General features: G+C 43.3%; 1 protein-coding gene across 1 annotated transcript in view; it reads left to right on the top strand.

The window, feature by feature from the left end:
• Window positions 1–8083: 8083 nt before the first annotated feature.
• The window catches only part of ZNRF1 (zinc and ring finger 1), a 90315-nt gene continuing 80226 nt past the window's right edge, over window positions 8084–18172 (top strand). The window contains exon 1 of the mRNA XM_054579183.1: window positions 8084–9112. Coding sequence (XP_054435158.1) covers window positions 8689–9112 — 424 coding nt within the window. The 5' untranslated portion in view covers window positions 8084–8688. The remainder of the gene's footprint in view (window positions 9113–18172) is intronic.

Raw genomic sequence — 18172 nt, 5'->3', positions numbered from 1 at the left:
CATCCAAACCTGGAAAGAATTTCTGTAAGATTTTATTTGAGCCAAACTGATGACAATTATCAGGAAACAAGATCTCAAATGCTTACAAGAATGACAGTTTAGTAGGGTTTTTTTGTAAATTTTATTTATTTATTGTGTATGTGTGTGTTTGCGCGCACATGCATTTGAAATAAAAGAGGGAAGTAAGAAAGAATACATAAAAGTGGGAGAAAAGGCAGGGAATAGATTATAGGATAGTTAACAAGATTATTTCTTGAGGGTGGTTACCCTAATTTCAAAGATGTGTTAAACTATATGCCCAAAAGCAATATTACAGGGCTTGCTTAAGGCAAAGATAAACCTTTTACTAGAAAGGTGGTATGTCTATGGCATGATCACCCATCATAACCTGCCCAGTTAGAAATCTATGATCAGATTACCCTGTGAGGTTACTTTCCATAGAATCCCTTTATTGCCCTCAGTATGAATTAGTTAATTCATCTAACACAGCATATTCTTATTTGTTTATTTGCCTATTGCTGGAGATGTCCTGGGTGCTCAATAAATAACCACTGAATGAGTGATTAGCAAACATGGTATATGGTAGGTGTAACAAGAAGTACAGCTAGAAAAATTGGAAAAGACTAATTAAGAAGTACCCTGCTTAGGCATTTGAATTTTATTTTGTAGATTTGGTGATTATATATATATATATATATATATATATATATATATATATATATAGTTATCTCCTTGTGCACTTATGGAATATATATATTCCACAAGTTTTTGTCTTTGGAATATATATATATATTTGGAAAAAATATACATATAATTGGAAAATATACATATTTTTAGTAATCTGTTTCCCACTAAAACTGGTACGATTGCCTTTGAGAATTTCTGCAGTTCCCCCCCACTCCCACCTCTTTAGTTCATATTTGTCTAGTTCTCAAAATCTGCTTGTCATAGTTCATAGGCACAGAAAGTACTTTGAGTTTCAAATCTTTGATGCCCTGTGTACTCACAGAGTTTTCTTTCTTAAAAGAGAAAAGAGCCTGGTAGAATTTTTGGGGAGAGTGAGCATGAGCACCTTTCAAACTGCTTCTTAGGGCCCTTCCTTTCCACCTCCCACCCACACTGTCTTCCTGAAAGACTGGGGACCCTGGAACAAAATCCAGAGCTCTCTGGCTGCTGCTTCACTGCTGTGTACCTCTGAGGTCCACATATAAATATCCTCTCTGAATCAGAGACTGAGAACCGTTGGGAGTCCCTTGTCTAGGAGACTTCAACTTGCTGACCAGGCCACAGGGCCCTTATCACCAAACTGTGTCTTTTCCGAAGGCCACTTGCTAGGAAGACAGGATATGTGGCCAACTACAAATCCAGGGCTTTGGCAGTCTCTTATCAGCAACTAGCCTTGCAAATGTGAACAGGGCTCTTATCTTTCTAGTCCTCTGTTTCCTCTTCTGCAGAATGCGGTTAGCTGACCCTTTCATCTATTTACATCTGGGCATATTGGAATCCTGCCTTGAGCCCCAGTAGTAATTTCCCTCTCTTCACCAGTCAGCAAAGATTTGTGTAGACCCGCCCACATGTTCAGGCTCCTTGCTAGGTGCATTTATTGGCCCATTATCCTGGTTCCTCTGTTTAAGTTTTCTCTTTTCAAGCAAAACAATAACAATGTAAAGAGCTCTGAGAGGCTGGCCAGGAAGTTTCTTACTGGGAGATATTTACCTACCCCCAGAGAAAGTTCTGGGTGCTCCCTCTGAAGCCACAGGTAGCCCTCCCCACCCTCTGCCTTATGGAGACAGAAAGGAGGCCAGGTGGTTCCCAGCGCTTCCCAGGAACAGCCCTAACAAGCAATTTCCCTCGTTATCGGAACCCTTTATGTTCCAGACTTACATTCTTCCAGATACGTTTAAAACTGGGCTTTGCAGCATTATTATGCACTCTTCTTTGCAGGCTTTGGCAACATTTTTATCAGGTCTTTCTCCTGACTTCTCTGGTAGGTACAGTCAGAGCTTTATTAACCCTGTTTCACAGCTGAAGGAGAGCCAAGAAGCAGCTCACCCAGGTCAGTGAGAGGATGGCAATATGAAGGTAAAAAAGAAAAAAAGTCCCAAATCTAGCTGGGGCCATTTCTAGATCTGATATCCTTGCATTGTGAGGTCCAAAAATGACTTGACACCTCCCCAGACCAATTAACCTTAAACAGAGAATCCGCAGGAGAAATTTGGAGCAAAACATATATTGGGCTCTTGATGTAACAAATGACAAATTGAAACTAATCTGAGGCTGCGGGTCTCAGTGGATGCTTGTTGCTACACCTTGAGTCACTCTAAGAGAAGAAGCGTAGAATCAAACTACTGAATGGAAAACTTTGTATCTAAATAGTCTCATTCCAGAGGGGAAATTGTCATTTGAATAAGTGCACAAGGAGATAACAAGGGCATTGCCTGTGAAAAGCTGCCATTCATGGTCCCACAGGGCACCTAAGTTTAGTGTCATCACATTGCAGAGAATAGAGGCTTCACCTTGGCAGTTCAGGCTCTCAGCTATTCAGTGGTGCCAGATGTGAGAGAAAGTGGCTTATGATAAACTTAGACTGGAATATAAATTTGAAGGGTAAATTATTAATTTACAAAAAGAAATACAGCTGTTAAGCCGATCTATTATTTTTCACCCCATTGGAAATCCTACAGAGAAAATGAAATTGTCACCCCCGAATTCCTTGATAAACATGTTCGCTGTAAAGCTTAAACGTCCAGCTCTGTTCTTACCAGCAGTGTGACTTTTTCGTGTGCTTGTGGTATATACTTCATATATACTTTACATATACTTTATATATACCTATTTCTCTACCTTTCTCTAAATTTTTGTGGCTCAAATGCAAATACAAAAAGGTATGTAATGAAAGGATATAGTTCTCATCCATCCTGTCACCCGACTCTCCAGTCCCCGCTGCCCATCCCCCAAGGGACTACATTATGTTGTTTCACATTCTCATCCAGTATCTTTATGAATATATAAGCTAATAAAATATAGATCTTTATTTGGAAAGGAGGTATCTCCAGTGCTCATTACTCATTGGTCATTGTTATTTTTAATGAGAGTGATGTTGATAAATCTTTCCATTGCTTCCTATCCCTTCAGGATATGATCCATGGCTTATGGGACCCTGTTGTCTGCCCTGAGGACCAGCTTCATCTTCCACTCCCATCTCCTTTCTTTGCAGCTCTACAGCATCATTCAGTACCTTGAAGATGCCATGTTCTTTACGCCTTCGAACATGTTGCTTCCTTTGCTTGGACCAGTCCCCTCTTCCTGAAACACAGTTCTCCCCTTCTACATCATTCTCTAGCTAATCTCCAATTCACCTTGTAGTTTGTGAAACAGAAAATCATAGGTCCAAAATGGCATCACTCCTGCTCAAAGCCCATGATAACAAATCTAGATTTAATACCTGAATCTAAGTGCAGTTTCAACCTCTTCCAGAAGTGTAATCTTAATCTATCCATCTGGAATTTCCTGATCAATACTAGTGAGGTAATCTGCCTGAGAAGACCCCCTGCCTTTTCCTAAGGGGAAGTGTCCTTACCTGAAATAATCCACCCTTTGAATTTCTTAGTCCTACCCACATCCACTTGTTTTAACTTCTTAGTCCCATTCTTTATATGCCTATAAAAAACTCATCTGTTACAAGTCATGGGAGAGCCTTTTTAGTTGCTAGATGAGATGGTGCCCAATTCATAAATTGCTTAGTAAAGCCTATTCGATGTTCAAATTTACTTGGTTAAATTATGTTAAAAATTTTTTTTAATGATTTCAGAGAGTAAGGAAGAGAGAGAGAGGAGGAGGAGAGAGAGAGAAACATCGATTCTTGTTCCATTTATTCCATGTATTCTTTGGTTGATTCTTGTATATGCCCTGACCAGGGATTGAACCTCAACCTTTGCCTATCTATAACCATGCTCTAACCAACTGAGCTATCCAACGAGAGCTGAATTGCATGCTTTTTTTAAAAATCCTTACCCAAGGACATTCTTCACTGCTTTCAGAGAGAAGGAAGAGAGAAAAACATCGATTGGTTGCCTTCCATACGCTCTCAGACTGGGGATCAAACCTGCAACCTAGGTTTGTGCCCTCACAGGAAGTCAAACCTACAATCTTTCGGTCTGGGGATGATGCACCAACCAACTGAGCCACACCGGCCAGGGCTGGGCTGAATTATGTTTTTTAACAAGGTCTGGGCTTAGAATCCCTTTGTTTGTGCCTGTCGGCTTCCAGCAGCACCATGCTCTTTCACTCTCATAGTACTTTCCCTCTCATCCCACTTAGTTATTCATTCATTTGTCTGGCGAATACTTACTGAGTGCCACCTACATGCTAAGCATTGTTGTAGGCTTATCTATCACACTGTATTGTCACTGCCTGCTTCAATAAACTTTGTGTGTGTGTTGCACTGTAATTCACATACCATAAAATTCACCCTTTTAAGTGTATAATTCAATGGTTTTTAGTATATTCACAAAGTTTGGCAATCATCACCATTACTTAATTCCAGACCTTTTTCACCACCCCAAAAAGAAAATCATTAGTAGTTACTCTCCCTTCCCCTGCAGGACCTGGCAACCATCAACCATTCTGTCTCAACAAATTTGTCTATTCTGGATATTTCATATGACTGGCATCACACAACATGTGGTCTTTTGTGATTGGCTCCTTTTACTTAGCATAATGTTTTCGAGGTTCATCCATGTTGTAGCATGCTTGTATCAGTGCCTTGTTTCTTTTTATGGCTGAATAATCGTCCCTTATATGGATATAGCATATTTGTTTTTATTTATTCATCAGCTGATGACTACTTGGGTTGTTTCCACTTTTTAGCTATTTTGAATAATGTTGCTATGAACAATCACATACATATTTTTCTGTGGACATATGTTTTCATTTCTTTTGGAAATATACCTAGGAGTGGTATTGCTGGGTCATATGATAACTCTATGTTTAATCTTTTTTTGCCTTGACTGGTGTAGCTCAGTGGGTTGGGCATTGTTCTGCAAAGTGAAAGGTCTCCAGATAGATCCTTGGTCAGGGCACTTGCTGGGTTGCAGGCCAGGTTCCCGGTGGGGGGTGTTCTAGAGGCAACCAATCAATGTTTCTCTCTCTCTTTCTCCCTCCCTTCTCTCTCCAAAAATAAAGAAATAAATCTTTTTTAAAAAATTCTCTTTTTATTTATTGATTTTATTTATTGATTTGAGAATGAGAGAGAGAAACATTGATTTGTTTTTCCACTTATATATGCATTTGTTGGTTGCTTCTTGTATGTACCCTGACCAGGGATCCAACATGCAACCTTGGTATTTGGGGACGATGCCCTTACAACTGAGCTTCTGGCCAGGGCCTTTGTTTAATCTTTTTTGAGAAACTGCCAGACTGTTTTTCATGGCAGGTATACCATTTTATATTCCATCAGCAAGGTATGAGGGTTCCAATTTCTGTACATCTCACCAACACATGTTATTGTCCTCTTTGATTTAGCCATCTGAGTGGGTGTGAAGTGATTCCTCTGAAGCTCTGTGAGAACAAGGGCTCCTTCATCTGTCTGGCTCATCACTGTATCCCAGAACCGAGTGCCATACCTGGCACTTATTAGATATTCACATTTTGTTCGACACACTGAAAAGTGTTGAGTGAATAGGTAGACCAAAAGCTAGTGAGATGGTCACAGTACTTATGATTGTAGGAATGTAGGAAAAAACAAAAATGTTCCAATACCCAAGAAATTATCTTTAAGTATCTAAATGAGAAATTTATGCACACCTGAGGTCCTAATGAGTGATCTGAAGCAAAACAAGAAAGCTTTTATTTCCCAAATAGAGATCTCTATTTATCTCCCCCATAGAGTTCTGTCAGAGGATCTGGTAATTTTTTTTTTTCTGGACAGTACTAAACCACCCTTTTCTGTTACCATAGATGTTCTTTCTCTCTCTTTCTCTTTCTCTCTCTCTCAACAGATTTTATTTACTTATTTGTTTATTTATTGAGAGAGGCAAAGAGGGGGAGAAAGAGGAGAGAAACATTAATGCGTGGTTGCCTCTTGTGTGCCCCCAACTGGGGACCTGGCCCACAACCCAGGCACGTGCCCTGACTGCAAACCGAACCAGCAACCCTTTGGTTCTCAGACTGGCACTCAATCCACTGAGCCACACTAGCCAGGGCTTTTTCTTTCTTTTTTTACTGTATTTTTTTCCATTATCATTAATCCCACTTATCCCTCCTCCCCCTGCTGTTACCATAGACTTTCTTTAGGGACGAAATTGGGTTAAATTTAAGCTTTCTTTTTTTCCCCTTCAGATCAGTCATTAGGATCTTAGGTGTGCACCAATTCCTGACTTAGGCACTTAAGGATAATTTCTTGGATATCGGAACACTTTGTTTTTTTCCTATGTTCATTTCTCCTATAGAACTCTCGACTTCCTTCAGCAGGGCTTTTTGCTCACTCCATGCTTGCAAATAGCCTCCCTGCTGTTTCTTTCCAAGCTGGTCACACTGGGACAATCAGTACCTATGACAGACCAGCACTTTTTTGTTTTCTTTCAATATTTCTCTATGCCTTGTCGACATAAGAAACATCCAAACCAATAGAGAATTTTTATGAGTTTATTTGAGCCAAATTGATGCCAATTACTGGGAAGCAGGATCTCAAATACTCCAGAGAGTAAGTTTTGCAGTTTCTTTTTATATATTTGGAATTAAGGGAGGAATATAAGGAAGATTACAGGAAGGTGGGGGAAAATAATGTAGAGGATAGTTAAGATTATGTGCTCCCTTGAGGATGGTTACACCTTCCTTCAAGGGGTCTGAAAAAAGAGGCATTTTAAAGGTGTGTTAACATAGATGCGCAGAAGCAATGGACAGGGCTTGCTTAAGAGAAAGATGAAACTTAAAAATAATTATTTTTATTGTTTATGCCATTACAGTTGTTTCCACTTTTTCTCCCTTTCCCTACCTCCATCCAGGGAAAGATAAAACTTTTACTAAAGAAATTATATACCTGGGGTGTGATTACCCATCATGATTTGCCTAGTTAGGGACTTACAGTCCAATTACCCTGTGCAGTTACTTTCAGTTAGACTTAACATAGTACCTCTTTTTTGATCACACTATTTCAGCTCCTGGATTTGGAAGTGAGACCAGGGACTGACTGATGTATTTTTTAGCACTCAGAACTTGAAAAATAGTGAGTGAATGAATGAATGAACAAGAATACAGGTATATGTGAGAGGGACATATTGCAAAATGCAGGTTTGGTCAACAAATATTTATTGAATAACCATTGTGTCTCAGGATCTGTAGTGCATGCCCGGATAAAAGGTAAACAAAACAGGAGACTCTCCTTGGACTAAGGAATTTCTAAAATCACTAGTTCTAACTGCATTATTCCATTTCCATGTCGGTATCTTTTCACCTTGTATCATACAACGAATGACTCTCAGGATCACTTTTTAGCTAAGGTATCTACTCATTTACTTAAGTCCAAAAGAAGTTTTGATCTGCTGTCAGCAAAATATGGACAGTGTCCCAGGGCGCTGTTTATCTCCAAACAGCTAAAAATCCCCCAGATGCTAGCTTCCTGATTCTAGGGGGTCCTTAGATGGAGAACCTCGTAAAGAACGAACACAGCGTCCAGCAGAGGGTGCTGTGGGGGCAAATTTGAGGCGGGAGGGGAGCTTGACCAGTGACCCTCGCAGCCAGGTAGGCGTTTTGAGTAATCTTTGGTCTTTTTTGTGTTCCCTTTCCACCCCCTCGAGCCATCGCCGCCCCTCCCCCATAGGTGGTTCCCTCTGAATAATTAACCACTTTCAGGGACTTAAAGAGTGTTTTCTTTGAAAAGTCCCCCTGCTCCCGTCTCTGACTCGCGGTACTTCAGGCCACTCAAGGCACTGGCCCGCGGGGGCTGGGTGGCTGGGGTGGGGGCCTCTAGGACGTCAGCGACCAAGCGCTGCAGGGGCCGCGAAGGGGTTAAGCCGGCGGGGGGGAAGGGGAGGGGGCGCGGGCCGCGCCTGCGCTCTGCCGCCCTCCATTGTCTCCACGGCGGCGAGGAGCGCCGGCGAGCGCAGCCCGGGACCGAGCGGGCGGCGCGGCTGGCCGGGCCGGCAGCAGCTGGAGCGAGAGCGCGACGCGACGCGACCGCGGCTTCCCGAGCTCCGCTTGGCCGCCCAGCGCCGCAGCCTGCCCAAGGCCTGGAGGAATCCGGGCCGCCGTCCATGGTCGCGGCGTCCTGAGGCGGGGGACGCGCCCGGCGCCCCCAGCCTTCCTCGTCTCCTCCTTTCGGGCCGGCGGCCTCCTCCGGCGTCTCCCCGCGCCCGCCCGCCGCCTCCCTCCCTTCTTCCCTGCGGCTCCCCCGGCTTTGGGGAGCCCGGGGGCGGCCTGTGGCGCGCCGAGCCTGCGCCGGACTGCGCCTCTTTGGACCTTGAGGGGAAACATGCGCTTGGCTTGGATCGTTTTAAATTCTTAGTTTGGGATCCCCGCCCGCCTGCCTCTTCCGCCCCGCGGGTTTTCTTTTCTTTTTTCTTTTTTTTCCCTCTCGATCTCCTTTTTGACTCCCAACCCCTTTATGCTCGCCCAACCCTCCTCCTGCTGCTGAGAAGTGGGGGAGGGTCTCGACCTCCAGGTTCCCGCCCCATCGGGGCTCGGGCGAGCATGGGGGGCAAGCAGAGCACGGCGGCCCGCTCCCGGGCCCCCTTCCCGGGGGTCTCCACTGATGACAGTGCCGTGCCCTCGCCGGGAGGTGCGCCCCACTTTGGGCACTACCGGACGGGCGGCGGGGCCATGGGGCTGCGCAGCCGCTCGGTCAGCTCGGTGGCGGGCATGGGAATGGACCCCAGCACGGCCGGAGGGGTGCCCTTTGGCCTCTACACACCCGCCTCCCGCGGGACCGGCGACTCCGAGAGGGCGCCCGGCGGCGGAGGGTCCGCGTCGGAATCCACTTATGCCCAAGGCAATGGTTACCAGGAGACGGGCGGCGGTCACCATAGAGACGGGATGCTGTACCTAGGTTCCCGAGCCTCGCTGGCGGATGCTCTACCTCTGCACATCGCACCCAGGTGGTTCAGCTCGCACAGTGGTGAGTCCACGGGTGGTGGAGGCCTCGGAGGGTGGAGTGCAAAGGAGGGCGCGCGTGCGGAGGTTTCGACGTAGAGTGCACGACCTGGATCTGCCTGTTTTCCCCTTGGTTCCGGAAGCCAAGGGACGAATGGGATACCGACCCTTTAGAAAAGAGGCTTTCTGCGAGGCTATGGCGCCGGAGCGATTTTGGACTTCAGACGTTGGTTCACTTGTGGATGGGCAGAGTGAAACCTGCCTATTGAAGTCCCACTTATTGGCAGCCACCATCCTCAGAGAAAAGGTCTGGCCTGGCTTATATATAGTCAGCCTCGGTGCTTTCTTTTTGTAACTGCAGCATTTTGCCTACCTCACCCTTACCAGCCAGACGGATGCAATTTGACCAAGCGGTATCTCCCAGACAAAGAGTGTGAAAAGAGATAAAATTGGGGCCAAGTGGTGGCTGGATTAGAGCTCACGCTCTAGCTGGGAGAGAGGGGTACTCAATTTTGCCACCCTGCTGGAGGTCTGTTTGAGTTGTTTAAAATGAAGCAGCTAGCAGGGGGCTGGCATAGACAGGTGTGGCCTGCTGAATGAAGGCCCAGCCAGGGAGCCTCCTCCCAAGCTTTGCAGGAACAGGGCTGTGGCCACCCATGCTGCATTCAGTAGGTTTGGCTTAATGACTCTCACATCCCTCCATCTTTTTTTTTCTTCCCCTCCATGCTAAGTGCTTGGTCTTCCAGGTAATCTGCATCTTTTTGTCATGGAGAGGTGGGATTTTATTGCCAGGCTGTTGGTACATGACAGGGGAAGAGGAGGATTCAAAGAATCTGGATGAATTTATGTTGTGAACTTCTGGTAACTGGCCAGGGAAAAGCTGGAGGAGGATTTCCCAAGGCTCTGCCTGGCAGGAGGTTCTGGAGGAAAACAGGTCTGTCTGCTCAGCTAACCTGAGAAGCCAGGTTGGGCTTCTAGAAAATTGATCAAAAGATGTGTGCAGCCACTATTTACTAATTGGTCTTTATTTGGGGGAATAATCTAGATTTTTTTTTCAAATCTCCAAACTTAATTTGTGAAAATTTTTTTTAGGGGGAAGAATAGTAACACTTGAGAGTGTTTTTTGAATTGCTAGGATGGTATTCTATTACATGTACAGGTCTCTAGCTATCACTGAAAATTCTCTGACTTGCGTCAAACTCTGTCCTGAATGAGATACAAGGCATGACTGCCTTTAGCACTTGTAGACATTTGATTGGCTTTAGACAGACATATTGAAATTAATAACCTTTCATACAAAATTTGGTCCAGAAAGAGTCAGCTGTATTTGTGAGATGATATGGTTAAGGTTTTAAAAGAACCGTCATTAGTGTCTGATTTCAAATTGAAAAGCACTATAAGAAGTTTCTCTAAAATCACAGAATTTTGTGTGTTGTAAAACAAATGTAATCAGAGGCTTGTCTGGGGAAGGAGTTCCCCGTTTGCTAAAATTTCTTGTGTGTCTTTTACTAGAAAATTCTTTTTCCTTACACCACCACCAGGTTTCATGCTAGAGTTGTGAGCTTACAGTTGGATTCCAAAATTTAAGATTCCTCGGCTGTGAAATCTTAGTTTGATTTTTTTCATCCAGTTGTGGTGAGAGTAGGAAGAGCCTCTGACTCATAGGAACACAGGAAAAGTTGGAGCATATTAATCCATTAAGGGATTAATATTAAAGAGTGTGTTGGGGGCTGCTATTAATACTTTGGGTAATAACTTTCTTTATGGGTCCATCTGGTCCTTTTGAAAACATTGAGCATACCTGGCCCTGCCCACTCAATGCCCTCAGGAATTTCCAAGTACTCCGATGGAAGCGTGGGGGTGGGGGAGGGTACTACCCAGATTGAGAACCACTGCTCTAGGAATTTATCCTTTTGCTCTGGCCTGGTAGTTCATTTGGTTAGAGTGTTGTCCAATACACCAAGGCTGTTGGTTGGATACCCAATCCCCAGTCAGGGCACATACAAGAAGCAACCAATGAATGAACAATAAATCGTTGTTTCTCTCCCCCGCTCACCGCCACTCTTCTTTCCCCTCACCCTCACCCTGTCCTCCCTTTGTCTCTCCCTCTCTCTCAAATCAATATATAAAAATTTGAAAAAGAATTTGTTCTTTTATTCAGATAAAGTAATTAGTTTTTCCTGTGCAGTTTATTTGAGATGAACCTTCATATTTCTGCTCTTCTGCAGTGGTGGTTCTATCTCCCTTTCTGGAACAGGCCAAAGGATCTTCCTTCCAGGACATCCCTTTCCTCTCTTGTTCATTGTTATAAGAAGAGACTCATTTCTATTCTGGAGCCTATGAATAAGGTCTGAGCAGTTACTCCTCTTGTGTTATAAAAGCGTAAGGGTAAGGATTTCGATGCACTGTTGACTAGAAGCCCGGAAGTTGATGTGATGCTCTTGCTTGTGTTTTCAAGGTGCTTTGGAACTCTTCATGGGTACAGAAAATATTGTCAGTAAAGTAAGTGGGGGAGTTCAGTGTTCAGGAGGTTTCCTCAAAGGGAGTGAGATAATGTTGTATTGGGGTAGAATTCTGGGGCCCCAGCTGCTCGGAGTAGTTGTGACCTCAGGTGAGATACATCTCCTCTCTTGAGGCTCATCTTTGTTATTTTAAAAATAGATGTGTAATCCTTGACTGCCAGCCTTGTAAGGTTGTTTCCCAGATCCACTGAGGATTCACAGCAGTCACATTTGTCTTCTCTTGGTTCCTACTCTTTCTTGGGCTGGGACCCTGTTCCCTGTGCCTGGAATGCTTTTCCTTTCATTCTGTACATGGAGAGCTCTTTCTGATCACTTAGGGTTCGACTTAAACTTCTCTTCAGAGACCAGTATTCAAAACTGGCTCCCTCCTATTAACGTCTCCAGTCACTTACCTGTTACCTTATTAGAACTTAAACTTTATAAGTACTTTATATATCTGTTTACTTTTCTGTTTAGTTTGACTAAATTTTAAGCTCCATGAGAGCAGAACTGTGCCTCTTGATCATTGTTGTAACTCTTGTACTGTGTGCTTGGCACAAATATTTGTCGAGTGAATGAATTTGAGTTCCTTGTGTCCACCGTCTTATGTAATCATCAGTATAACTCCATGAGATAAGACTTTCTATTCCCATTTTACAGGTGAGGAAACTGAGGTGTAGGGGGAGGTTAAAGAACCTACACAAGTCAGATAGCTAATAGGTGGTGGATTGGAATTCAGGTCTAGCCACATTTAAAACCTGGGCTCTTAACAATTACATTCCACTGCTTCTCATCCTAAAACATAAGGAAGCTGGTAGGGTAGGGTCCTGGAAGTTATACTGGCCTGTGAGTCAGAGGACTGTGCTTATCTCCTGATTGGGCTACTAATTAACTGCCTACTTGTGGCCTGAGTCATTTAACTTCAGAACCACCATTTCTTTGTCTTTTTTCTTCCTTTTTTTTTTTAAATTGATTTTTTAGAGAGAGAGAGAAATCAGTTTGTTGTTTCAGTTATTTATGCATTTGTTGATTCCTGCTCGTGCCCTGACCAGGGATTGAACACCTGCAAACCTGGCATATTGGGACGACATTCTAACCAATTGAGCTACCTGGCCAGGGTGCAGGATAGATATTATCCCCATCTTACAGGCGAAGAAATTGTGACTCTGCTCTGGCCAAGTAGCTCAGTTGGTAAGAGCATCATCCCTATACACCAGGGCTGCAGGTTCAGTCCCTGGTCAGGGCACATACAGGAACCAACCAATGAATGCATAAATAACTGGAACAGCAAATCAATGTCTTGTCTGTCTGTCTGTCTGTCTCTCTCATATCAATAAGTTAAGAAAAAAATATATTTATATATCCTGCTTAATGTTAGGTCTCCTGAAATAGTGTTTAGAAAAGCCATATAACATTGAAAAGGAGAGTGATGTTCCTTTAGGACCACCTCTCCTATTGTTCTCTGCCTTCTTTTAACTTAGAATTTCACGGACATTGAGATTTAGAACTGTGTGAACTGTTTCCCCAAAATGGAAGTGAGTGCTCTCTACTGAAATCTGACTTACATTGATGGATTGATGGGCCGTTCATAATAACGAATCCCATTGAGAAGAGGTGCTTTATAGGATCAGAGTTAAAGAGCCCCTTCCTTTTCACATTAAATTGTAAGTTTTACTCTAAGATGTTTAACTCCTAATAGTATCCTATTTATCTCCAAAAATGGATTTCTAGATGTGGGGGAAAGAACAATAGAGGATCCACCATGTTGGAAGGAAGAGGTTGTGTGTTTTCTGGGTCCTACTATAAAATGGCTTGAAATGGCTTGAGGGTTCACTCCAACTTGTTAGTTATAAGTATGTATACAAATGCACATTCAGAAAAATCTAAACTATGCTCTGATGTCACCAAGCTATCAGTTGGGGCTGGGAGAAGGTGACTTTTCATATCTTTAAGCACTAGCAGGATATCTCATGGGTTCAATTTTGCTACCACTCTAGGGTTCTCAGATGACTTAATTTTCTGTATTCTTAAATAATTAGGGAGAGCTGCCAGTTCTTTTGGGGTGGATCAGAGAGCTTTTTTGTGCCTCATCATAGGTGTGCTAGAGGTAACGGTCCTTTAAATGGTTTCTGGAGAAAGAAATGCAGTCTGTGGTCTCCAAAGAACATGATGGGTGCCCCGCCCTGTAAAAGTTCTGTTTTTAATGAAGTTCTATAAAATAAAAGAAGTTCCCTTGAGAAGATAATTTTACTTGAAGATTTTTTTTTTTTTTTTTTTTTTAAGAGAAAGGGGAAGGGAGGGAGAAAGAGAGGGAGAGAAATATCGATGTGAGAGCGAAACACTGATCAGTTGCCTTTTGCATGTCTGGCGCTCAATCCACTGAGCCCCCATCAGCCAGGGCAAGATGCTTTCTTGAAGGTCACAGTTAACTCTTACTCATTGGGATTTGAAAGCGTGTTGCAAGAAACAGATTTTGCTTTTAAAGTGTTTGTTTTATGGGATGTGTACATTTTGCTACTATACAAAGACACACCCGAACTATGTCATTAGGAATACTCAAGCCAGACCACTGTTAGCCAAAGAAATGCAACTCTCATTCCTCTTGAGAAAAGGAACATGCTTTGTATTTTACAAATGTGATATACAACCCAAGCCTATTGGGCACTAACATTTTAGTAAACCCAATTCTAAAACTAAATTTCTTTGACAGTTTCAAATTTGGAAAAAATTTTATAGGGAAATGGTGGTAACTTAAATGGGTCCTGGACCTACGAGGCCTGAAGCAAGGTTGTTTTAATGACAGTGGGTTGCTGAGGTTGTGGTACTGGAATCTTGAAGTTAACCCAAAACCTAAATCCTAATCCCAGTCTTTAAAATGATGGATCAGTATAAATTTCCATATTTCCGTCTGTTTCTTTTCCAAGTTTTTTCACGGTCTAGTCTAAGTCAAATGGTTCCTAGTGATTGCTGTGGGTATAGGCTTGAGTATGAGAAAGAACTTAATAGATGCAGCATTTTTTTTTAATCCTCACCAGAGGATATTTTTATTGATTTTTAGAGAGGGAGGGAGAGAGAGACATCGCTGTAAGAGAAGCATTGATGAGTTGCCTCCCCTACACGCCCGAACTGACCGAACCTGCAACCCTTTTTGTGTACAGGAAAGAGGACACTAGGTTCATCAGTTTTAACTTCTGACTCTTAATGGTCTTATCAACATGCAGGTTTATTCATTTCTTTAAATTTATTTATTTTTAGAGAGAGGGGAAGGAAGGGAGAAAGGGAGAGAAACATCGGTGTGCAAGGACCTGGCCTACACCCCAGGCGTGTGCCTTGACGGGGAGCCTACCGTGAGGGTCTGCAGGCAGGCGCTCAATCCACTGGGCCACGGCAGACAGGGCCGAAGTAAGACTTTCTGTGTATGTGTGTGATCTGTCGTGCTACAGCATTTATTCAGCTGGTATTGACAGACTACCTCCAGTGTTCTAGGACCTGTGCTCGGTGCTGGGAATACATATTTATTAGAAGAGTGATTAACGTTACTTCGTTCTTTCCCCCAACGTAAGAATTTCCAAACCTGTAGAGAATTTTTATAAAATGTGTTTGAGCCAAACAGAAGATAACCCCTGGAAGCAAGATCTCACCAGGCTGAAAGAAACACTTCAAGAACTGAAAGTTTGCAGCTTTTATGCATTTGGAATTGAGAGAACCTTAAGGAAGATTACCTGAAGGTGGGGAAGGCAAGGTGGGGATCAGATTACAGGATGGTTAACAGGAGTCTGTGCTCTCCAAGGGTGGTTGGAGAAGCAGGGGTCTAAAAAGAGACGCTTCAAAGATGTGTTAACCTTTGTGCACGAGACAATGGATAGGGCTTGCTTAAGGCAAAGATAAGCCTTTTACTAAAGAAGTTATGTGCCTGGGGCCTGACTATACACCGTGACCTGCCCAGTTAGGAATTTCTGTTCTGATCATCCTGTGAGGTTATTTCCTTAGAGCTCTTTTCAGGTCCACATTCGTAGGAATCTTTGCTTCCTCACTCCTTATGGGAAAGTCTGAATATTGCAGCTTGTGTAAGATTTTTACCTTCTTCGTAAGTTTCTCAGTTGAATAAATAAACGAATTGAGGGTTTTGTCCATGAGACTGCTACATGGATAGTTCCTCTCCACTCTTCACTCGCACTGTTCATTCTTTCCTAAACTCTAGTACTGAGCTGGGCAGGTGATCTTTTCTTTGTGGTTCCAGTCAAGTGCCGGCTACGAAATTCCTCATATGTCCCTATACAGGTGGTCCCTCTGTCTTCTCAATGAGAGTATCAAAGGGTTGTTCTGATATTACATTATCTTTTGAGGTTAAAGTTGATTTGTTCGCAGGCAGGAGAAATTTAGATCTGGAGCACCCCGTTGATCTGGGAGAGAGGTAGGAGAACCCAAGACCCCAAATGGCTTGGTGATTTTGCCCACATTTCTCAGCTCTTTGGAGAGCTTTTTATTTGTTTCCATCTCTAATCACCAGTCACCTCCCCCCCCCCCACCTAAGAAGGGTTGTTTTTTTTCTTAGTGAAAGCTATTAAGATTTTTATCCTGAGGCCTGCTCAAATACTCAGGGGAATCCCACGAAGATTTGAGGAAGTCCAAACTAAACCAGTGAAATACTTGGTCTACCATAAATACAAATTGGCTTTCTGTAATATTGTTCTGTTCCATTTAGATCATTTACACTTTCATTGACCTCTAAGGTATAATACCATCTAAGTCAGCTTTTCAAAGAAACTTTTTTATAACACTGCCCACTACTGTAATGCTCATCATCAAGTATCTGTGTATACCACATGTTCCTAGATTTCCTCCATCCTGGTCAGATATGGCTAAAGAAGTTATACTATTGCAGCCATTTGCCCTCAAAAACTATGGGAAGTCTAAGGCCTTAGGTGATGGCTGTGATGAGGGCTGGCTTGCAGGCTCGCTGCCTTCCATCTTTTTTGTTCTTTTTTTAAATCCTCACCCGCGGACTTTTTTTTTTTTTTTCCCCATTGCTTTTAGAGAAGGAGAGAGAAAGAGAAACATTGATGCAGGAGAGAAGCATTGATCTGTTGTATGTGCCCTGACCGGGGACTGTATGTGCCTGAACCGAGAATTGAACGTGCAACCTAGGTATGCCCTGACTGGGAATCGAACCTGCAACCCTTCAGTTACAGGATGAAGCTCCAACAAACTGAGCCACACCAACCGGGGTTGCCTCCTATCTTAATATCTGACGAGCCCAGTCATGTTGGCTCTGTTTAATTGATCCATTTGCTACCTCATCTCTCAGCTCAGAGGCCAAGGGCAACCTAAAAGATACTGAATCTAAGCATCTCCAGTATTTTGAGGTGTAGGGATCTCCTATGAAGTAGCAGACCTTTGAGGAATAGTATTATGAGCTGTTCTGTGTTTGCCGTGGCTTTGGAAAACCTTTGGATTCTTCTACTGAAAATCCGTTTGAAAAAAATATCTTTTTAATGAAACAGTGTGAGTCACAAAGCAGGCACTCCTCATAATAGCACTTCTCACCAGGGTAATTTTTGGTAGCTATTGGGGGAGGGATTTGAGTAGGTTGTGGATGATAAATCCCTCAGTGGAACATAACCAGAGGCTGCCATATCAGAACTCTGGTGCTTTCCACACTGACTTTGAGCCCTGAATTCACAGTGCAGGACAGCAGAATAGAATGGGAGGCTTGTGCTCAGTGAATTGCCACCATAGCATGACCAATAAGATTGGGGTTTCAACAATCAAACTCAGTTCATTAAAACCATAGTAGTATAATAAGATCATGAAACGGAGGCCTTGGGTCAGAGGGCCTGAGGGCATATGCAGGAAAAGCATCATATTTCTGGATTAAGGGATGGCTGCGGACCTAATGGTGAGAGTTTAAGAGTTACCCAGTGTGCCTTCTTTTTCTATACTGTGAAATAGCACTGTGCTTGGCACTGGCTGTGGGACTTCTTTACAAAAGAGAGGATTCATTCAAGGTCACCTGTGCTCTTAAGATTTTTGGTCTAATAAAGCACTTAGAATGACACCCAAAGTGAACATCGCCCAGTCAGTCTTTTTGTAGGATGGTGAAAAGGCAATGCTAGAGATATTAAGGGTTTAGAACAAGCCAGGATTATAACATCAACATCCAAAATTCCTCCTCGACCTCCCAGCCCTCCCAAACCTGAGCTCTAACTGTTACCAACTTCAGTGACTTAAAGTTCTTCGTCCTCATGTCTGAACCACTGTCTTACATAAGCTACAGACAGAGGAAAGTCTGAAAGGTTATTACAACTGTGTTAAGATTTGCTTTCCTTTGGAAAGTCATAACTGTCTCTATTCGGTATTTTCCTGGCTTTGTACTTTTCTTCAAAGCCTCTTACCATTTCCAAGTCTCCAGAGTTCAGTAAAAGGGAACAGGAAGTTGGTGTTTGATGCTGAAGAGCCAGCAATAACTAGTAAGAGAATAGGACACATGCACAGAACTGGGAGGGTGGTTCTAGGCCTTGAGGCATGAGGCCTGTAGGATACAGACATCCTTCAAAGATGGCTTTAACCAACTCTTTCAAACA

Source organism: Pteronotus mesoamericanus, unplaced genomic scaffold, assembly GCF_021234165.1.
Source record: "Pteronotus mesoamericanus isolate MK-2021 breed Mesoamerican mustached bat unplaced genomic scaffold, CSHL_Meso_final contig_52, whole genome shotgun sequence".
Classification (NCBI taxonomy): domain Eukaryota; kingdom Metazoa; phylum Chordata; class Mammalia; order Chiroptera; family Mormoopidae; genus Pteronotus; species Pteronotus mesoamericanus.
Note: the sequence above shows the minus strand (reverse complement) of the source record. Positions and strands in the feature narration are given on the sequence as shown.